The sequence below is a fragment of the Piliocolobus tephrosceles genome, chromosome 3 (assembly GCF_002776525.5).
Source record: "Piliocolobus tephrosceles isolate RC106 chromosome 3, ASM277652v3, whole genome shotgun sequence".
Taxonomy (NCBI): Eukaryota; Metazoa; Chordata; class Mammalia; order Primates; family Cercopithecidae; genus Piliocolobus; species Piliocolobus tephrosceles.
In genome coordinates, this window is record NC_045436.1 from 20203611 (window position 1) to 20227739 (window position 24129).

Consider the following 24129-nt stretch of genomic DNA (forward strand, 5'->3'; position numbering starts at 1 on the left):
GAGAGCCAAATAATATAGTGTTACGTTTTCAGCCATCATGTATGCTATATTGTGAATGAAGTATGTAAGGAAGAGAGGTTCAGTTTTTTAAAAGGGTAGCAATGTTTTAAGAATTAAAATTCAGTGAAAAATAAAATTAGATTCTGTCTTGGTTAGGATGGATAAAATATTTTGAATATAAATTCTTGTGTTTTTCTATTTCCATCTTTGTCTTATTTTTATACTTTCCATGCACGCCTGTAAGGCTCCCCACAGGGTGTACACACTTACTGCTTATGGCTACCTTGTTCTTATTCTTAGACATTCTTGTAAAACCATTATGGCAATACTAGTTAAGAAAATTTATTTAAATACAAATACTTTTATACTATTGGTTCTTCAAAGACAAGGTTTTGAGAAGTTAAATAGAAATTTGGTAAGATTTGGCCATGATATATCTTTAGGCCGTATATAACTATGTGTGAAGTTACTCTGTATTCAAAATATGAAATTAGGCCATTTAATAATACTTTCCTAATATACATTAAATCCTCACTAATAAGTCAGCATAAAGATGAAAATATGTTTCTTATTGATCTATGCATCAAGAGTAAGCAAACTGGTGGTTTCATGTGTTTATAAGCCTCGCCTCACTATTTGGTGAAATTTTAAGTTTTGTCATTTGGTGGCACTGCTGCTTAATTTTTTAACACATAGTAAAATTGACACATAAAGTAGAAACAGTTTTACAGTGATGATTGAAAACGTTTTGTGACAATAAAAGCAATGCTGAGAAGCCTTAAATTTATGAACCTTGTGAGAAAAATGGCTAAGAAAAAAAAAGCTTCTAAAGCATTTCTTTTAAACCTGAATTATGAAACTTTCAGGTCAATGTTTTATCTTTTTTTTGCAAATTTTTATATTTAAAGCTGTGATTGAACTTTGAAAGACTGTGCTTTGTTTGTTTTGTTGTTTTGTTTTGTTTTGTTTTGTTTTGAGACAGGGTCTTGCTCTGTCACTCAGGCTGGAGCGCAGTGGTATGAACATGACTCTGCAATTTCGACCTGCTGGGCTTAAGGGATCCTCCTGCCTCAGCCTGTCTGTATCTGGGACCCTTAGCACACATCACTACGCCCAGCTAATTTTCTTATTTTTTATACAAATAGAGTCTTACTGGTCTGGTGAGACTCCATTTCTACAAGAAAAAAGAAAATTAACTGGGTCTTAAACTCCTGGGTTCAAGTGCGCGTCCTCCCTCAGCCTCCTGAAGTGCTGGGATTATAGGCGTGAACCATTGCACACAGTGAAAAAGTATGTTTAGAATGAAATATGTATTATAGATTTAGCTGGGTGATCAATTGTGTAATAAAATTGGGTCATTCTTTGCTCCAAATTTTTATATTTTTCTCTTATATTAAACTTTATATTGTTTTCCTGGTTTAATTAATTTTTGTGATTTGTCATATTTGTTCAACTTTCCGTATAAAATGCTTAGTGTAATGGTTTATTTTTCGATAATTAGAAGTACATTATCGTCTTTTATCTCAAGATGTAGTTAATATTGAAAAGCTTTAAGGTTCTGATTATAAATAATATACCATAATGTTTATACAGAAGGCCCAATTCAACTGTACTAATAAGTTACTTATGTATGTGACATTAGCTTATACTGATGTTGCCACATCTCAGTAGTCATCCTGAACCACCCATAAATTTTCAGTAAGTTAGTTGTCTTTTTAAGTGATTGTAAGAGTTAGTAATCTGTCTGCCTTTGTTCATTCATTTATATTTCATGTCTGAATTTGTTTGTTTAGGTTCTTCTAATCTGTTTGGTTTAGTTGACCCAGAGGAGAGATCAGTATGCATTTGATTATAGAACATAAGCATTTACTGACGGCTGCTGAAGATCATTATTATAAATGTGCCAATAAATTTGTCTCTCACAATGTCCAAATTTTAATTTCTGATCATGGTTAATATAGGAGGTTTTTGTTTTTAGTCTGCATTCTAAAGATAGAAACTTGCATTCTGAAACTTCATACATTTCATCAGGAACTCAAATCAGACTTTTGGTGTTTAAGCCAAATAATCTTATTTAATTGAAACCAAATAAATAACAATTGCTACTATTTATTAGGTACACAGATGTGTACTTTACATAAATTATCTCATGCAATCCCTATAGCAGAGAGGCAATGAGTACAGCATTTCTATTTTAGAGAAAAACTGTGAGATTCAGAGAGGATGAAATCAATGAAAAATCACAGGACAGGTGAGTGTTTTGGCATTTGAATGTAGAACTGTCCTACTTTATCTGTATTTTATGGCCTTCCTGAACAATGAATGGCTGACCATTGGCTGCTCTGCGAAGGCTGTTCTCACTGGTGCCTCTCTTGACTTCACAGAGTTAGTTGCTTCTATATTTTTTTTTCATTCTTCCCCAGATCATTTAGTACATATCTCTTTATTTTTTCTCTGTAACATACTGATTGATTTATGTGTTATTTTGTCTTTTCTAATTTACAATCCCCTCAGAGGTGTCTAGTTCATTTTGGATATTATTATCTAGAACTGTGCTTGGCCTTAATAGGTATTAATACATACTTTAATTTATTGATAAATTAAATATTGTGGATTTGTCTTCTCACAGAAATCATGTCAGATTAATGTATTGAAATAGCAAGCCAAAGGCAGTGGCTCACACCTGTAATCCCAGCACTCTGGGAGGCCAAGGCGGGTGGATCACGAGGTCAGGAGTTCGAGAACAGCCTGGCCAACCTGTGAAATCCCGTTTCTACTAAAAGTACAAAAATTAGCCGGGCATGGTGGCACACACCTGTAATAGTATGTGGTAGAGAAGTTTTATTTAAATTTCTGATTTAAATAAAAATGGCAGAATGTGCACATTCAAAGTCTATTTCTTTTAAATAATCATCTGGAGAAATAACATATTTGTTCTAAAAATGCTGCTATTCAAAACAACTTTGGAGCTTGTTTTTATTCCCTCAGTGTATAAAACCTTATTTGAATTTATATTCTATAGTAATTAAAGCAAATATAAAGTTTCAAAATATTTAGATATACTCTTTCAAGGTGATATTACTGTTATGTTATATGAGCTCTAGATATTTTTAAGTTATTTGTAACAACTTTTTTTTTTTTTTTTTTTGAGACAGAGTCTCACTCTGTCGTCCAGGCTGGAGTGCAGTGGCGCCATCTCAGCTCACTGCAACCTCTACCTCACAGGTTCAAGCAATTCTCCTGCCTCAGCCTCCTGAGTACCTGGGACTACAGGTGTGCACCACCTGTATGGCCAGTCAATTTTTTGTATTTTTAGTAGAGAGAGGGTTTCACCATGCTGGCCAGTCTGGTCTCGAACTCGTGACTTTGTGATCCACCCGCCTTGGCCTCCCAAAGTGCTAGGATTACAGGCATGAGCCACTTTGCCTGGCCTATTTGTAGTAACATCTTAAACATCAGTATACTTTTTCAGCAGTGTTGAACTATGGGACTAAAGCAATGTTTCCATCCTTTTTTAAACAAAATAAATACAGGCATACCTTGTTTTATTGTGCTTAACAAATACTGCATTTTTTACAAATTGAAAGTTTGTGACAACCCTGCATCAAGCAAGTCTATCATTTTCCCAACAGCTTCTGCTCATTTTGTGTCTTTGTGTCACATTTTTGTAATTCTTGCCGTATTTCAAACTTTTTCATTATTATCATTGTATCTTTGATGTTACTGTTGTAATTGTTTTGAGGCACCACAGACTGCACTCATATAAGATGGGAAATTTAATTGATGAATATGTGTGTTCTGATTGCTCCACTGACTGGTAGTTCCCCTATCTCTCTCCTCAGACCTTATTCCCTAAGACAAAATAATATTGAAATTAGGTCACTTAATGACTTACAGTGGCCTCTTAAGTATTCAAGTGAAAGAAAGAGTTGTGTGTCTCTCACCTGAAATCAAGATTAAGCTTGGTGATGAAGGCATATTGAAAGCTGAGACAGGCACAGAATTAAGCCTCTTGCACCAGTTATCCAAGTTGTGAATGCAAAGGAAAATTTCCTGAAGGAAATTATAAGTGCTACCCCAGACCAGGTGCGGTGGCTCATGCCTGTAATCCCAGCATGTTGGGAGGCTGAGGCGGTGGATCACGAGGTCAGGAGTTCAAGACCAGCCTGGCTAACATAGTGAAACCCCATCTCTACTAAAAATACAAAAACTTAGCCGGGCGTGGTGGTGTGCACCTGCAATCCCAGCTACTCAGGAGTTTGAGGCGGGAGAATCATGTAAACCCAGCAGGGAGTCGGAGGTTTCAGCGAGCCAAGAACCATTGCATTGCAGCCTGAGTGACAGTGCAAGACTCCGTCTCAGAAAAAAAAAAAAAGTCCTACTCCAGTGAACACACACGATAAGAAAGCGAAACAGCCAGGTGCCTGTAGTCTCAGCAACTCGGGAGACTGAGACAGGAGAATTCCTTGAGGCCAGAAGTTTGAGACTAGCATGGACAACATAGTGAGAACCTGTCTCTTAAAAAAAAAAAAAAGAAAAGAAAAATTAGCTGGATGTGGTGGCACACAACTATAGTCCCAACCACATTGAGAAACTAAGGCAGAACAATCATTTGAGCCTAGGATTTCAAGGTTGCAGTGAGCTATGATCGTGCCTGGATTTGCACTCCAGCCTGGGCGACAGAGCAAGACCCCGTCTCTTAGAAAAAAAAGAAAGAAAGAAAGCAAAACAACCTTCTTGCTGATATGGAGAAAGCTTTAGTGGTCTGGATAGAAGATCAAACCAGCCACGACATTCTCTTTGGCCAAAGCCTAATCCAGAGCAAGGCCCTAACTCTCCTCAATTCCATGAAGACTGGGAGAGATAGGGAAGCTACAGAAGAAAAATTGTAGGCGAGCAGAGGTTGGTTCATAAGGTTTAAGGAAAGAAGCCACCTTCATAGCATAAAAGTGCAAGGTAAAGCAGTAAGAGCTGATGTAGAAACTGCAGTACATTATCCAGGAGATGTAGCTAAGATCATTGATAAAGGTGATAATAATAAACAGATTTTCAGTATAGACGAAACAGCCTTCTATTGGAAGAAGATGCCATCTAGCACTCTCATAGCTAAAGAGAAGTCAGTACCTCACTTCAAAGCTTCAAAACACTGGCTGACTCTCTTATCGGGAGCTAATGCAGCTGGTGACTTCAAGTTGAAGCCAGTGCTCATTTGCCATTCTGAAACTCCTAGGACCCTTAAGAATTATACTAAATCTATTCTATTTGTGTTCTATAAATGGAACAACAAAGCCTGGATGACTGCACATCTGTTTACAGCATGGTTTACTGTGAATATTTTAAGCCCATTGTTGAGACCTACTGGTCAGAAAAAAAAAAAAAAAATTCTTTCCAAATATTACTACTCATTGACAATGCACCTAGTTGCCCAAAAGCTCTGATGGAGATGTATTATACAAAGAGATTCATGTTGTTTTCATGCCTGCTAACACAACATCCATTCTGCAGCCAACATATCAAGAAGTCATTTTGACTTTCAAGTCTTCTTCTTTAAGAAAATTTTTCAGGCTGTAGCTGCCATAGATAATGATTCCTCTAATGGATCTGGGCAAAGTAAATTGAAAGCCTTCTAAAAAGTATTCATCATTCATCATTCTAGATGCCATTCAGAACTTTTTTATTCTTGGAAGGAGTTAATGTCATGTTAATGTTAATGCCTACATTAACAGGAGTTTGGAAGAAGATGACTACATTCTTCATGGATGACTTTGAAAGGTTCAAGATTTCAGTGGAGGAAGTCACTGTAGATGTGGTAGAAATAGCAAGAGAAGTAGAATGACAAGGGGAGTCTGAAGATACGACTGAATTGCTACAATCTCATGATAAACTTGAATGGATGAGGAGTTGCTTCTTATGGAGGAGCAAAGAAAGTGGTTTCTTGAGGTGGAGTCTACTTCTGGTGAAGCTATTTTGAACATTGTTTGAAATGACAAGGAATTTAGAATATTTTTTAAACTTAGTCGATAAAGCAACAGCAGGGTTTGAGAGGACTGACTCTGGTTTTGAAAGAACTTCTACTATGGGTAAAATGCAACAGCATCACATGCTGCAGATAAGTATTTTCATGGGCTAGGCACAGTGGCTTATGCTTGTAATCCCAGCACTTTGTGAGGCTGAGTCAGGACAATCATTGAAGCCAGGAGTTTAAGACCAGCCTAGGCAATATAGTGAGACCTCAATCTTTATTTAAATAATAAAGGATTTTTAAAATATTTTTACAAAATCAAAAGAATATTTTCATGAAAGAGTCGATGGATGCAGCAAACTTCATTTTTGTCTTATTTTAAGAAATTGTCACAGCCACCCCAACATCTAGCAGTCAGCACCCTGATCAGTCAGTAGCCATCAGTATCAAGGCAAGCCCCTCCACCAGCAAAATGATTACAATTTATTGAAAGCTCAGAAGAATCATTAGCATTTCTTTTTAGGAATGATGTGTTTATTAAGGTATGTACATCTTTTTTTAGACATAATGCTGTTGCACACTTAATAGGCTACAGAATAGTGTAAGCATAAATTTTATATGCACTGAGAAACCCCAGAATTTGTGTGACTCACTTTATTGCAATATTACCGTTATTGCAGTGGTCTGGAACCAAGTGCACAATATCTCAGAGGTATGCCTGTATTGGTATAAAATGAAGGTCTAGAAGCCTAAATATTAAGACTGTATGATTATTTTTAGAAGATACTCAATAAATATTGTGTTTGAAATGTATACTCCACGGAAACTCTTGTTTCCTAGATTGAGGAAGACTAGGAATAGGGAGTAGGGAGTAAACTTTCTGCTGTGTTACTATTGATATACCCATTAATGTCATTTCCTTGTATTAATTAAGGGTTCAGAATCTTGCTTTGTTAGAATTTAAATGGCAAGATAAAAACAAGCACATGTGTTAATACAACATATTTTCAGTGAAGTAAATTTTTTTTAAAAAAACTTACTTTGTAAAAGAAGTAAATATTACCTGAATCTGTTTCTCCTTCCATTCTCATTTATGTTGGCATTTTTATGAGGGCTTTTATGTTGAGTAATTGACATTTGAACTTTGAGAAGATTGTAGCCAAACCTGCAGAAATTACAAAAGCATTTCTTTTTTTTTTTTCTTTTTTTTTATTATTATTATACTTTAAGTTCTAGGGTGTAAGATTAACAAAAATCTTACACTTGAATCTTTAAAAGACAGTTTTTCAGGATCATTTTATGAAACATTGATAATGCAATGAAAGCGGGTTATTTAGGACTATGTGACATGACTGTGTTTACATCTGAGACCAGAGGTTTTTTTCGCTAGTCACTGCTCTATCTCCAGCATGTAGCATCATAATGCCTTGCTCAACAGATAATACAGGAATGAAAAAATTACTTGTGGATAGAGTGGATAGTTATCTGATATGTACCATTTTATTTCTTCATGCACATATAAAATCCCTAATGTATTTAATAAAATTCTTTTTTATAGTTGGTGGCTAAAGGAGTTAAGAGTTCTGATGTTTCTCCACCTTTGGGACAGCATGAAGCAGGTGGCTCTCCATCAAAGCAACAGATGAGATCGGTTATTTCTGTGACTTCAGCTTTGAAAGAAGTTGGCGTGGTAAGTTTCCTAAGATTCAGAACTCCTCAAAGTCAAAAGATTATTTAAAAGGAAGTTAAATTTAATGAAATCACATTAATCCTTATTGTCCCCTTCAGGTTTTTCTAGGGAAAAAAATTACTTTTTAAGGGATTTTAGCTTACTCAGAATACTGGAGCCTCATTGTTTATAAGTTTTATATCTAGGACCACCTGGTAGATGAAAATATATTACAATAACTCTTATATCACTTTAAAAGAATATTGAAAAAATAGAATATACATAGAAATGTACTGAAAATAACATTGCAAACATTTTTCTACCCAACCCTCATGATTAACAAATGTTCCCTTTTAAAAAAATAATGTCTGTTTAGTACTAAAGTAGCTCTAGGAATTAAATCCAACACATGTTTACGTTTATTCAAATTTTGTGACATAGCAAATGTTAGAGGACTCAGTATAACTACAATTAATTCATCAGTTATTCTTTTTACCTTCTACTTTTGAATCTGTGTCATACCATACAGATAGTAAAACAGAAACATAGACAAATAAAAAGCTTAAACTTAGAAGTATATTTCAAGTATCTGCCTGAAGTGTGAAGACTCTGTTCAGGGGTTAAGAGAAATGGGCTCATAGTGTGGAGCTGCTGCCTAGAATTCAACAGACAGAAGGAGAAAAGTCTACTGAATCAGAAAACATAGTAACTTCATTTTCCTCTTTCCTAGTAATGGATGTCTGTGCCTTTTATTTGTTGAGTTTCAGTAAATATTTGCAGACAAAATTGGTACACTAGTTGTTTTTTTTTAACAGCCTTTGGGTTGATTTTGAAAATAAGACTAAGTAGGAAAATAAAAGTTTCTTGATCATTCTCAAGAACTTCATGTAAGAAACGATTGTTCTTCAAGTAGGCTTGGTCACTTTTTCTTTCTGATAACGACTTTGCATGTGCTACATTGTTACTCCAACTTTAGATACCACTGTGTGGTCCCTTCTTGATACCCAGTCTCACATCTCAGTAGCTGTTCATCTCTCTGGTTGTAGGACTGCTAAAATTCCTGACTACTTTACTGGGTAAAATGTTCTTTGTCTCATTGCTTCATATATTACTTTGAAACTGACTGCCAAATTTTTTATTTTTTTTAAGTATTACAAAATTTGAGGTAATCCATATAACCGAATGGTTTTCTTTGTGTGTTGTGTCGGTAAATGTCAGTTACTTAAAACTTTGAAAATTGCTCTTACTTTGAACCTTCTACATGCCTTTGCTTTCATAGCTTTCATAACTGCTAATTTCTTCTTTTCGTATATTTTTTAATTTTAAATAGTCTAGATTGCTTTGACAGTGCTAATTAGGATATTAAATTTATGTCATTTGTAGTACAAATGACTCAGAACTAATTTTTGTTACACTCTTTGTTTAGGGAGGAAAGCCACTTCTCAATTACATTTAGTACTATGGCTTAACAAGGATTTATATACATGAAACATAAAGACAGTTTTAAAATTACACAGCCTATTTTGAATTACTTCATCTATCAAAACTTTTTCTAGTTATAATTAAGAAAGTATATGAATTTTCCTCTTAATTCTACCACTGACTTAAATTACCAAAAAATCAAGTGCCAAACGGTCAGAGGATATACTTAATTATATGAGCAGTAATCCAAAAATATGACAAATAATTGAGAATTGGCCCCTCTCTATGTTGTCTAATTAATAGTATTTAAAGGTTAATCATTGTAGATAATGAAGGAAGCTTTGTTAGCATTTTATAGAAATAAAAAATTTACAAGGAACAAAGTAATGAAAAGCAAAAAGTAACAAGGATATCATATTTTTAAAGGTAGATTTAAAAAAATAAAATTGTTACTTCCTCTGTATCTATCTGCATTTAAAGGACAGTAGTTTAACTGATACCCGGGAAACTTCAGAAGAAATACAAAAGACCAACAATGCTATTTCAGTAAGTATAATTTTCGACATTTATCAGTCATTTTACTTAATGATATACATATTAAATATTAAAATATACAATGTTATAACTTTCAGAGTAAGCGAGAAATACTTCGTAGATTAAATGAAAACCTTAAAGCTCAAGAAGATGAAAAAGGAAAGCAGCATCTCTCTGATACTTGTGAGATAAATGTTCTTGAAGATGCCAAAGAGCATGAAAAAGAAAAATCAGTTTCATCTGATCGCAAGAAGTGGGAGGCAGGAGGTCAACTTGTGATTCCTCTGGATGAGTTAACACTAGATACATCCTTCTCTACAACTGAAAGTATGTATAGAAGTATATTAATATCCTATTTAGGTCTAGTACATATATAAACTTGTAGACTAACCACTCGGAAAAAAAATGAACACCTAGAAGAACTGAGAGAAATTTTCCTTTTGGGCGAGTAGAAGTGCCTCCCTCTCACAGGGCGATATGAAGAACAGAGAAAACTAATCAAACTAATCAGCCTTAATGGCAAGGATTTTTATTACAAAAGTGTATAGTGTGAAAGAGGGAACTAATGATACGTATTTAAATTGTATTACTTTAACTCTGTATACCATGTTAAATTAATCTGTTACTACAAATAATTCTTGATGAGAACCAGAGTAGTGTCTCAGAAACATCTCTTAGGCATTTAGTGAGAGTATTGAGAAAATCTGACTTAATGATTTATTTATTCAGTGATAATTACTAAGAATCTATATTTTCTTACATTATTCTAGGCATTGGAGATATAGAAACAAAACAGAAACATGTGCTCTTATGGAGCTTACATTCTAGAAGGACAAGTCTGACCATCAACAAATCTGATTTTAAGTAATTTTTTTTCACAGACTGTTTTTGTAGAATTTTTTTCCAGCATTGGAAAAAAGCCCAAAGACTTGATAGCATTTATTTTGCTTATTTATTGAACAATTCTTTATTGGTTACGTACTATATGCAATACACTCTGAAGCAATGGAAATATAATAATGTTTAGAATGTAGTCCCTCCCCTTAAGGAGCTTAAGGTCTAGTGGAAAGGCAGGCAAGTAAAGAGATAATTGTAGTTGATAAATAATATGCTAGGAATAATCATAGACTCCTGCAGGAATACATAAAGGACCATAAATCAGTCTTGGAAGAGCCCCCAAGATCCAATCACCTATCTCCCTCAACACAGGATTATAATTCAAGATGAGATTTGGGTGGGGACACTATCTGACTGCTTTTATGATTTGTCGTTATCGCTGGTTTTGAGCAATATGATTGTAAAGTGCCTTGGTATAGTTTTCTTCATGTTTCTGTCCTTGGAATTCATTGAGCTTCTTGTATATTTGGGTTCATGGTTGACACATTTGGAACACTTTCAGCCATCATTTCTTCTAATATTTTTTCCATGCCTCCTCCGTCTGTCCTTTAGGGACTCTAGTTTCACTTTTTGTCTCATACCTCAGTGGTGCTCTTTTCATTTTATTTTTTTAGATTCCTGTTGTGTTTCATTGTGGATAGTTTCTATTACCCTATCTTTAATAGATGATAGTCTTTTTTTCCTGCCATAACCAATCTGCTATTAATCCTATTCAATGTACTTTTCATCTCAGATATTGTAGTTTTCACCTCCAGAAGTTTAAGGAGTTGTTTTTCTATCTGCCATGTCTCTGCTTAACTTTTTTGATCATATGGAATACAGTTGTAAAAACTTTATTAATGTCTTTACTTATGCTAACATCTGTGTCAGATGTTAGAATTTTATTGGGTCCATTTTATTGATTGCCTTTTCTCCTTGTTACAGGTCATATTCTTCTGCTTCTTTGCATGCTTGGCTATTTTTAATTGGATGTCAGACATTTTGCACTTTACCTTGTTGGGTACTAGGTATTTTTGTATTTTTGTAATTATTCTGGAGATTTATTCTGGAATGCAGTTAAGTTTTAATACTTGGGCTCAGTTTGATTCATTCATGTCTTATTTTTAATATTTGTGAGATGAGATCAGAGCCATGTTTAGTCTAATGCTAATTATCCCCATTTAGGAGATAAGACACTTCTGAGTGCTCTACACAAGGAATGATGAGGTTTTCCAGTTTGGCTGGTAGGAATGGACACTATTTCATGTCTTGTGTTCTCTGTAATCTTTTTGGGTGCTTTTTTTCCTAACTTGGGTAGTTTTCTCATATATTTGCTCTGCTCATACTCAGGCGCTGCTGTCTGCAGGTCTCTGGAATTCTCTTTCTAGTTGCCTTGGCCTTCCAGGAATCTCAGCTCTACCTCCTGAACTCAGGGAGTGTGGTAACCCATTAGCTATAGCCTGAAAACTCTAAAGGTGGGCAATCATAGGGATCATCTCATTTGTTTTTGTTTTTTCTCTCTCTCAGGGACCCATGTTCTTTACTACCTGTTGTACAATGTCTTGAAACTGCTCTCTCATATATTTTGTCCAGTTGTTTTGGTTATTTAGGGAGCAGCATAACTCTAATTACTCCATACCATCTTAGTAAGAAGTAGATATCCTTGAAACCAGTTTTTAGAGGCTGTGGCACTAATCTAGGCAAAAGTTAATGATGACCTTAACTAAATTACTGAAAGATAATAAAGAGGAGATACTTAAAAGTTACTTGGAGACAGACTTATAGGGGCTTTATGTGAAACTAGTCTAAGAGTTCATCAGAGGAAGACCTTTGCAAAGAAAATAAGGAACAGACAGAGATAAAATTAGGAGACTGTAGTATGGGTTCCAAAGAAAGAAGAGAGCACTTCAGGAAGAGAGGTAACGTATTGAAGGCTAAAAAATGTATACTGGATTCGTCAGGGAAGAGACAATATGAGTTTGGTAAAAGCAGTGTCATTAGAGTGCTAGAGACAGAAATAGAATCCAAGAATTAAGAAGTGAATAGGAGAGGAAATTTAAAAAGAGTTTAGAACCTTTTCAAGAAGCTAAACTGTGAAGCAGAACAGAGAGGTAAGATGGTATTACTTGGTAGGGATGTAGGGTCATTGTAACCTTGTGAAAAAGAGACTTGAAAATATTTTATGCTGATTAGAAAACCAAAGCATATCACACCACTTTCTCATTTTAAAACCTAATTGGTTTTCATTGCAACTGGAATAAAAGTCCAAAGTTCTTTTCATGATTCAAGTCTCTCCTCTCCCTTGGTTTATGCCTTGCCTGCTCATTGTGTCCATTTCCTTCTAACCAGCTCACTAGGAACTACTTACTTCTCACCTTTTACCTCTTAAAACATTCCAACCTCTTTCTTTTCCATAGTGCTCTTCCCCTTCCCTCTTTCCCAAGTGCTTAATATGGCTTCTTCTCTTTTTTTTTTTTTTTTCTGTCCCTGTTCTTTAGCTATCACTCCATTTCTGAAAGTCCTTTTTATATCAGAATTCTTTAAAATTGTTCTCTGTTTATGATTCTGGTTCCTCTCCTTTATTCTCTCTTAACCTACTTCAACCAGACTTTTTCCTCTACCACTCCATTACAAATCTTTTCGTGGTCACCATAGACCTTCATGTCGGTAAATTTTAAAGGCCCTGTTTTATGTATTTACAGCTTTGACATCCTGGATTATTGTCCATACTCGCACATACGTGCGCTCACACACACACACACACTCTTTTTGAAGCACTTTCTTCACTTTTCTCCCTGCTATTAATAGTAGACCTCTCTCTCTCTCTTGTATTTTTTGGAGAGATGATGTTTTGCTGTGTTGCCCAAGCTGGTCTCAAACTCCTGGCCTCAAGTGATCCACCCACTTTGGCCTCCCAAAGTGCTGGGATTACAGGCATGAGCCACCATGCCTGACCCTTTTCTTATTTTCAAATCATTGAATATTACTTCTGTACTTTAAATATTTATTTATTTAAATCTATTTTATTTGTATAGATTCAGGGTGTACATGTACAGATTTGTTACATGTATATATTGCATTATGATGAGGTTTGGGTTTCTAGTTGTACCTACCACTCAAATAGTGAACATGGTACCCCAATGGGTAATTTTTCAACCCTCACCTCTGCCCAACCTCTCCCCTTTTGGAGTCCCCAGTGTCTATTATTTGCCTCCATGTCCATGTGTACCCATTGTTTAGCTCCCACTTAGAAGTAAGAATATGCAGTTTTTTTGTTTTGTTTTGTTTTGTTTTGTTTCAAGAAAGGCTGGAATATAGTGGCACAGTCATGGCTGACTGTATCTTAAAATTTCTGGGCTCAAGTGATCCTCCTGCCTTAGCCTCCAGAGTAGCTGGAACTAGAGGTATGTGTGCCATACCCGGCTAATTTTTTGTTGTTGTTGTTAGAGATGGTGAACTCACTATGTTACCCAGGTTGCTTTTGAACTCCTGGCCTCATAAAATCCTCCTGCCTCCATCTCCCAAAGTGCTGGGATTACAGGTGTGAGCCACTGTGCCTGGCCAGTATTTGATTTTTTGTTTCTGAGTTCTTTTATTGATTATTTTTAAAGAACTAATCACATACTATAATTATCTTCTTCATCTGTTCAAGTGTTTGTGTTCTGTTTTAGAATAAAAACATTTTGATAAAGCTTGTCTTATTTGTACTGCATGTTTATGCTCCGTCATGTAGCACATAATTTATACATGAAAAGTAGTTATTAAATAAATAAATGTGAGGACAAAAACATAAATATGAGGACAGACACTGGTGTTGTGAGATCTCTGAGATGGTGGGGCTGGAAATGATTGAGAGCACCTCTGGGACAATAGACCATTGCCATTGTGAAAGGATGCATGGAGGCAAAGGTAGAAAGATACAAGTAAGTTGGGGGAAAGTGTCAGGATGGCCGAATAAGAACAACTCTGGTCTACAGTTCCCGGTGAGACCAACACAGAAGGCCGGTGATTTCTGCATTTCCAACTAAGGTACCTAGTTCATCTCGTTGGGACTGGTTAGACAGTGGGTGTAGCCCACGGAGGGAGAGCAGAAGCAGGGTAGGGTGTTGCCTCACCCAGGAAGCACAAGGGGTCGAGGAACTCCCTCCCCTAGCCAAGGGAAGCCGTGAGGGCCTGTGCCATGAGGGACGGTGCTATCTGGCCCAGATACTACGCTTTTCCCATGGTTTTCACAACCCACAGACCAGAAGATTCCCTCGGGTGCCTACACCACCAGGGCCCTGGGTATCAAGCATAAAACTGGATGGCCGTTTGGGCAGACACCGAACTAGCTGCAGGAGGATTTTTTTTTTTTTTTGGTACCCCAGTGGTGCCTGGAATGCCAGCAAGACAGAACCGTTCACTCCCCTGGAAAGGGGGCTGAAGTCAGGGACCCGACTGGTATTGCTCAGCGGATCCCACCCCCACGGAACCCAACAAGCTAAGATCCACTGGCTTGAAATTCTCGCTGCCTGCACAGCAGTCTGAAGTCGACCTAGGATGCTCAAGCTTGGTGTGGGGCGTGGGGTGGGGGGGGCGGGAATCTGCCATTACTGAGGCTTTGTAAACAAAGCCGCCAGGAAGTTTAAACTGGGTGCGGAACCCAATGCAGCATGGCAAAGCCACTGTAGCCAGAATCTAGAGAGGCTTCTCTAGATTCCTACTCTCTGGGCAAGGCATCTCTGAAAGAAAGGTAGCAGCCCCAGTCAGGAGCTTATAGAAAAAACTCCCATGTCCCTGGGACAGAGCACCTGGGGGAAGGGGCCACTGTGGGCGCAGCTTCAACAGACTTAAACTTTCCTGCCTACTGGCTCTGAAGAGAGGAACAGATCTCCCACCACAATGCTCAAGATCCGCTAAGGGACAGACTGCCTCTTCAAGTGGATCCTTGACCGCCGTGCCTCCTGACTGGGAGACACCTCTCAGCATGGGTCAACAGACACCTCAAGCAGGAGAACTTCAGCTGGCATCTGGTGGGTGCCCTTCTGGGACAAAGCTTCCAGAGGAAGGATCAGGCAGCAATATTTGCTGTTCTGCAGCCTTTGCTGGAGATACCCAGGCAAACAGGGTCTGGGGTGGAACTTCAGCAAACTCCAGCAGACCTGCAGAAGAGGGACCTGACTGTTAGAAGGAAAACTAACAACCAGAAAGCAATAGCATCAACACCAACAAAAAGGATGCCCATGCAAAAACCCCATCCAAAGTTCACCGACATCAAAGACCAAAGGTAGATAAATCCATGAAGATGAGGAAAAACCAGCACAAAAAGGCCAGAAATTCCCAAAACCAGAATGCCTCTTCTCCTCCAAAGGATCACAACTCCTTGCCAGTAAGGGAACAAAACTAGACGAAGAGTGAGTTTGATGAATTGATAGAAGTAGGCTTTAGAAGGCGGGTAGTAACAAACTCTCCAAGCTAAAGAAACATGTTCTAACCCAATGCAAGGAAGCCAAGAACCTTGATAAAAAGTTACAGGAACTATCACTAGAATAACCAGTTATGAGAACAACATAAATGACCTGATGGAGCTGAAAAACACAGCACAAGAACTTCGTGAAGCATACACAAGTATCAATAGCCAAATTGATCAAGTAGAATAAAGGATATCAGAGATTGAAGATCAACCTAATGAAATAAAGAGTGAAGACAAGATTAGAGAAAAAAGAATGAAAAGGAATGAACAGAGCCTCCAAGAAATATGGGACTATGTGAAAAGACCAAACCTACATTTGATTGGTATATCTGAAAGTGACAGGGAGAATGGAACCAAGTTAGAAAACACACTTCAAGATATTATCCAGGATAATTCCCCAACCTAGCAAGGCAGACCAACATTCAAATTCAGGAAATATAGAGAATGCAACAAAGATACTCCTTGCAAAGAGCAACCCCAAGACACATAATCATCAGATTCCCAAGGTTGAAATGAAGGAAAAAATATTTAGGGCAGCCAAAGAAAAAGGTCGGGTTACCCACAAAGGGAAGCCCATCAGACTAACAGCGGAAACCCTACAAGCCAGAAGAGAGTGGGGGCCAATATTCAACGTTCTTAAAGAAAATAATTTTCAACCCAAAATTTCATATCCAGCCAAACTAAGCTTTATAGGCAAAAAAAAAAAAAAATCCTTTACAGACAAGCAAATGCTAAGGGATTTTGTCATCCCCAGGCCTGCCTTACAAGAGCTTGTGAAGGAAGCACTAAACTTGGAAAGGAAAAACCAGTACCAGCCACTGCAAAAGCATACCAAAATGTAAAGACTGTCGACACTATGAAGAAACTGCATCAACTAATGGTCAGAGTACCCAGCTAGCATCATATGACAGGATCAAATTCACACATATCAATATTAACCTTAAATGTAAATGGGCTAAATGTCCCAATTAAAAGACACAGACTGGCAAATTGAAAAGAGTCAAGACCCATCAGTGAGCTGTATTAAGGAGACCCATCTCATGTGCAAGGACACACATAAGCTCAAAATAAAGCAATGGAAGAATATTTACCAAGCAAATGGAAAGCAAAAAAAAAAAAGACGGAGTTTTAATCTTAGTCTCTGATAAAACAGACTTTAAAGCAACAAAGATCAAAAAAGACCAAGAATGGCATTACTTAATGGTAAAGGGATCAATGCAACAAGAAGAGCTAACTATCCTAAATATATATGCACCCAACACAAGAGCACCCAGATTCATAAAGCAAGTTCTTAGAGACCTACAAAGCGACTAAGACTCCCATATAATAATACTGGGAGATTTGACACCCCACTGTCAATATTAGACATCAACAAGACAGAAAATTAACAAGGATATTCAGGACTTGAACTCAACTCTGCACCAAGCAGACCTAATAGACATCTACAGAACTCTCCACCCCAAATCAACAGAATATACATTCTTCTCAGCACCACATAGCACTTATTCTAAAATTGACCACAGAATTGGAAGTAAAGCACTCCTCAGCAAATGCAAAAGAATGGAAATCATAACAAACAGTCTGTCTGACCACAGTGCAATCAAATTAGAAGTGAGGATTAAGAAACTCACTCAAAACCACACAACTACATGGAAACTGAACAACCTGCTCCTGAATGACTACTGGGCAAATAATGAAATTAAGGCAGAAATAAATAAGTTCTTTGAAACCAATGAGAATAAAGACGCAATGTACCAGAATCTCTGGGACACGGCTAAAGCAGTGTTTAGAGGGAAATTTATAGCACTAAATGCCCACAGAAGAAAGTGGGAAAGACTTAAAATTGACACACTAACATCACAATTAAAAGAACTAGAGAAGCAAGAGCAAACAAATTCAAAAACTAACAGAAGACAAGAAATAACTAAGATCAGAGCAGAACCGAAAGAAGACAGAGATTTGAAAAGCCCTTCAAAAAAAAAAAATCAATGAATCCAGGAGCTGGTTTTTTGAAAAGATTAACAAAATGGATAGATGGCTAGCCAGACTAATAAGAAAAGAAGAATCAAATAGACACAATAAAAAATGATAAAGGGGATATCACCACTGATCCCACAGAAATACAGACTACCATCAGAGAATACTGTGAACACCTCTATGCAAATAAACTAGTGAATCTAGAAGAAATAGTTACATTCCTGCACATACACACCCTCCCAAGACTAAATCAGCAAGAAGTCGAATCCCTGAAAATAGACCAATAACAAGTTCTGAAATTCAGGCAGTAATTAATAGCCTACCAACCAAAAAAAGCCCAGGACCAGACGGATTCACAGCCGAATACTACCAGAGGTACAGAGGAGCTGGTCCCATTCCTTCTGAAACTATTCCAAACATTAGAAAAAGAGGGACGACTCCCTAACTCATTTTATAAGGCCAGCATCATCCTGATACCAAAACCATCAATTGGTTTGTCATTGTTTCATGCAATTCAGAGTAAATTGCAGACATTGGTATACTTTGCCCTAAGTATTTCACAGCATATAATTATTTATTAGAGTTCAATGTTTGTTTTTTCCTTTATGTTAAATTTACATTCAATGAAATGCACACATTGCAAATGTATATTTGCTGGGTTTTAACAAATGCTGGGAGCTGCAAAATAAGCCATCAAGATATAGAACATTAACATCACCCCAGAAAGTTTGCCCCTGCCTAGTCATTATCTGTTCTTATCCTCCCAGAGGCAACTTTCTCTGAATTTTTTTTCTACCTTAGATTAAATGTTCCTGTTCTAGAATATCATATAAACAGACTCTAACAGTTTGTATTCTTTTGTGTCTGGCTTCTTTCACTCAAGCATAATGATGTTTTTCCCCTAATATCTCACCTCTGGCTAAAAGCATAATGGTTTTTGAGATTCATCTGTGTTGTAATTATTAATAGCCTTTTCCTTTTTAAAAAATCTTTACTTTATTAAAAGTTTTCTTTGTTTGATATTGATATAGTTACTCCCACTTTGTTTTGCTCAGTGTTAGCCTGGTATATCTTTATCCTTTTTTCCCTCTTAATCTATATGTGTCTTTATATTTAATGTGGGTTTCTTGTGGGCAGCATATTGTTAAATTCATTTTTTAATCCACTCTTATAACCTTAACTGGTATGTTTAGATCATTTACATTTAATGTGATTATTAATGTGATTGGATTTAAATCCAGATGCTCCTCAATTTACAATGGGATTACAGTCTAATACACCTGTTGTAAAGTTGTAAAATCTTAAGTCGAACCATCATAAGTCAGGGACTGCCTGTGTACCATTTTTCTATTTGTTTTTTGTTTGCCTCATGTGTGCTTTCTTTCCTTTTTCCTCCTGTTTTGCAGTATTTGGAGTTAGTTATTTTTTATTATTCCATTTACCTCTGTTGTTGAATTATTAGCTATAGCTCATTGTTATTTCAGTGTTTGCTTCAGAGTTTATAGTGTATTATCTTGGCACAGCCTATCTTCAATTGAGTTATACTTCATATATGGTATAAGAATATTATAATAATATACAGTTGACCCTTGAATAGTATGGGGGTTAGGCGGTGTTGAACCCCCCATGTAGTCAGAAATCCACGTGTAACTCTTAACTCCCCCAAAATGTAACTAGTAATAGCCTACTGTTGACCAGAAGCCTTATCAATAACATAAAGCCAATTAACACATATTTTACATGTTATATGTATTATATACTATATTCCTATAACAAAGGAAGCGAGAGAAAAGAAAATGTTACTAAAGGAATGATAAGAACGAGAAAATATATTTACTATTTATTAAGTGGAAATGGATCATCATAAAATCCTTCATCGGCATCATCTTCGCATTGAATAGGCTGAGAGGAGGAAGCGGGGGATTGGTCTTGGTGTATGAGGGGTGGCAGAGATGGAAGAAAATTTGTTTATAAGTGAACCCCGGCATTTCAAAACTTTGTTCGAGGGTCACCTGTACTTACATTTGTTCCCTCCCAACCTTTGGTGCTATTGTTTTAATGCTATAAATCCCATAATACAGCGTAGTCATTTATTCTTTAAAAGGATTTAAATAATAAGAAAAAACTATTTTGTGTCTACCCATGTCGTTTTCATTTCTTTTGTGTAGAAGGTATCCATTTTGTATCATTTTTCTTCTGCCTAAAGGACTTCCTTTGAGATTTTTTTGTAGTACAGTCCTGCTGGTGATTCTTTCAACATTTGTATGTCCGTAAAAGTTTTTGTTTTAAAGACATAAAAATGTCTGTAAAAGTTATTTTATTTAGCCTTCCTTTTGCAAAGATAGTTTTTCTGAGACATAGAATTCTAAATTGAAATGTTTCTCTTTTGGTGCTTTAATGATGCTGCTCCACTGTCATCTTATGCACATTACTTGTGATGAGAAGTCTTCTGTTACCCTCATTTTTAGTTTTATTCCTCTGTGTCTTTTTTCTCTGAACTCCTCAGATTTTTCCCTGTAGACTTGGTTTCAGTGAATTTTATTATAATGTGCCTTGATGTCACTTTCATCATGTTTCTTTTGCTTGGGTTTTGTTGAGCATCTTGGATTTATGAGTTTATAGTTTTCATCAAACTTGAAAAACTCATGGCCATTATTTCTTCTATTTTGTTTTTCTGTGTCCAGTATGAATGGACGAGTTCAATGGACAGGTTCATTTATATGAACTTCATTTGGACAAGTTCAATATGGATCTTATTAATGTTTTCTTTACCTCTATCATGATCAGTCTTCTCTCTAGCTTGTTGAACATATGGAATTCAGTTATAATGACAGTTATAAATGTCATTGTCTACTAGTTACATCATCTCTGTAATTATGGGATTGGATTGGATTCAGTGATTTTTTTCCTCCTTTTTTTATAGTTAATATTCTGTTTCTGTGCATGCTTGATAATTTTTTGGGGGCAGCCAAACATTGTGAATTTTAATATTTGTGCTATGTATTTTTGTGATTTCTATAAATATTCTATAAATTTCTATAAATATTCTTGATCTTTATTCTTGGACACAATTTAGTTACTTGTGCATAGCTTGGCTCTTTCAAGTCTTGCTTTTAAGCTTTGTTAGCTGGAACAAAGCAGCAATCTATATTGTTAGTATTTATTAGTATTACTATACATTAGTGTATGGCTAATCTTTTACCTTTTCTGCATCAACAACCTTTCTGAATAATCTGCCTTGTACTTTGTGAATTATAAATCAATTTTTTTTGGCTTATGGGAATAGGAACTCTTTCTGGCGCTGTGTGAACTCGAAGTATTGTTACCTCTGCTTCTTTTGAGTGGTCTTTTCTCTAAACTTTCTCTAAAATTTCTTTACACATTATGTACTGATATGCTGATCAGTACTCAGTTAAAGACTCAAAGGGGCTTTTTACAATTTTCCTGAGTTCTCTCTCTGTGAAACCTGTTACTCTTCAGTACTCTTATCTTGCAAACACTAGCCGCTTTGGCCTCCCTAGACTCCCATTTCCACCTCCTCCTCAGCTCAGAGAGACCATTGACTCCACCTCTGTTTTTGCTGCCTGCATTGAAGGGATTAAATTCCAGTGGAGGGGTGGACAGGAGGGTTTCTCTTATGGACATTTAGTTATCCCAGTTTTGTTTGTTAGAACTTTTCCCCCTTTTGAATTGCTTTGGCACATTTGTCAAACATCAGTGATTGTAAGTTATGGGTCTATATCTGAGTTCTCTACTCTGTTTTCACCATCCTTTAAGAAATTCCTCTTGGTAATCATTTTGGCTATATAAAACTAATTATTATCTGCTGATTTGCATGTACTTTCATGGAACTGGTACATTAACTGTGTCAAAATGTGTTAGGTTACCATTGAATGTCTATATACCTTATGCCTCATAATATATAATATTATATCCTGTATGTTACTACTAGGTACCTGTATACTTCATATATTATTACCAAATATTCTAAATACTCAAACTTCAGTATATAATTTTTACATTTTGCTTTGATACATTTTATTAAAATGGTTTACCCCAAATTATTATTGTCAATAGGGAAGTAGCAGTTATTTGCCTACTTATGATAAATAAAGCAGGACAAATTTTCTTAGAAATACTTTTCTCTATTTTTTAAACTATATGTGTGTTTAAGATTTGTTTTTTTTTTTGTTAAATGTATAGAAATGAAATACTGATTTCTGTTTCTTCTATTTTTATATTCCCCCCAATTGTTATGTACTTATCTTAGTTTTTTCTATTTTTTCACATAAAGATTTTATAGAAACATAATACAGGTTGAGCATTCCTAATCCAAAATCTGAAATCCAAAATGCCCCCAAATCTGAAACTTTTGAGTACCAGTGTGACACCCCCACATGTGACCCCATGTGATGTGTCAAAATCAAAGTGCAGGTACACAACACATGGTTTATTTAGCATCCCCAAGGACAAAACGACCCTCCAGCCATTTAAAAAAGCTATATGATAGAATACCTTCTCATTCCTTCAGATCCCTTTCTGATCCCTCAGCTGCTTCTGATATTTCTTTTTGCCAGTAAAATGAAAGACAGTATAGAGTAACCTTTTAATCAAAATCCAGTTTCCTGGGTGGAGACTAAAAGCCTGCTGTTTCTTAACAGCTCACAGGTATTCTAGTGATAATACTGTGCTGCTTAGTTATCTTAAACACATTTTTTCACCATAATGTATGTCTCTATTTTTTTAACTATGAAGTATTTTTGTATGAACAAGTGTAAGAAAATGATTGCTTATTAGCAGCATATAAACTCACAGTCAGGAATGATGGTGATGCCAGACAACACAGAGGGCCCACATGAGTGACGAATTCACTGACACTGTTGCTTTCTGATGGTTCTGTGTATACAAACTTTGTTTTATTCACAAAATTAAAGTATTATATAAAATTACCTCTAGTCTATGTGTGTAAGATGGATGTAAAACATAAATGAGGCCAGGTGTGGTGGTTCACACCTATAATCCCAGCACTTTGGGAAGCCAAGGTGGGAGGATCACTTGAGCCCAGGAGTCCAAGACTAGCCTGGGCAACATAGTGAGACTCTCTCTCTTAAAAAACAAAAAAATGAATTTCATGTTTAGACTTTGGTCCCATCAACAAGATATCTCATTATGTATATGCACATATTCTAAAAGGCAATATGCACATATTTCAAAGTCTGAAAAAATTCAGAATTTAAATCACTTCTGATCCAAAGCATTTCAGATAAGAGATACTCAGCCTGTATTAATTTATGGTTTTTTCCTATTTTTGTATTCCCCAAAACTAGAATTTAATTCATCATTCTTTCCCTGAAAGTCTTTGTGATATAACCTTTTTTTCTCATGAACCACTCAATTGGATAAAAGACCCAAAATCTGCCTTACCTTGCAGTATTATTATACTGTTACTGAAAATTGTTTCTTTGTATCTTTTTCTTATAGGACGCACAGTGGGAGAAGTTATTAAATTCGATCCTAATGGATCTCCAAGAAGAGCCTGGGGGAAAAGTCCTACAGATTCTGTTCTAAAGATACTTGGAGAAGCTGAACTACAACTTCAGACAGAACTATTAGAAAATACAACTATTAGAAGTGGTAAGGAGAAACTAGTAGTTTTTCTACACTAGAAATAATATTATTAAAAATCTAATTATGTGTTTTGTTTCCATTTTAAGTGAATTAATTTTAATTATCTTTCTGTTATAATGATTTTTTAATTAGATTGAGAATGATTGTATTTTCTAGGGGTACTGTCCAAATGGTAGTCTTGAGTTTTGACCTGATAGACCTGGATGGAATCTAAAAGGAAGAGGAAGTGTTTTTGGGTGGAGTTGGAAAAGTCAGAAAGATGTTTTACATGAAAACAGATATAGGAGAAATGCATTGAGATTAAGTATATCTGTTTTGATATGGATTCAAGAATTAGATTGACTAAAAGGTATTTCAGTAAGTGTGACAGACATTATTAATTATAGGACTGGGGAAGGAGAGTTATCATGAGGCAGGAGGAAATGTTCCTGATCCATCAGTTTTGTGGCCTTTGGTATTACAGCTATGCATCAAGAAGAGTGTCTATGTATGAAACAGGTGTTTTCAGATTAAACAGCTTGTTTAAATGTTGAGAAAGTGGAGTGTACTTTTCCTGTTTTTAGAAGTTGTATCTAGGCAGGGATGTGTTACACTTTTGTGCTCTCTTTC

The 24129-nt window shown here is 36.1% G+C and overlaps 1 protein-coding gene across 11 annotated transcripts in view; it reads left to right on the top strand.

Annotated features, from left to right (window-relative positions):
- NEK1 (NIMA related kinase 1) overlaps positions 1 to 24129 on the top strand; it is a 209473-nt gene that overhangs the window by 118543 nt on the left and 66801 nt on the right. For all 11 annotated transcript variants that reach the window (XM_023228849.3, XM_023228827.2, XM_023228872.2 and 8 more), the window contains 4 exons: positions 7521 to 7652; positions 9534 to 9599; positions 9686 to 9914; positions 23374 to 23526. In XM_023228849.3, coding sequence (XP_023084617.1) covers positions 7521 to 7652; positions 9534 to 9599; positions 9686 to 9914; positions 23374 to 23526 — 580 coding nt within the window. The remainder of the gene's footprint in view (positions 1 to 7520; positions 7653 to 9533; positions 9600 to 9685; positions 9915 to 23373; positions 23527 to 24129) is intronic.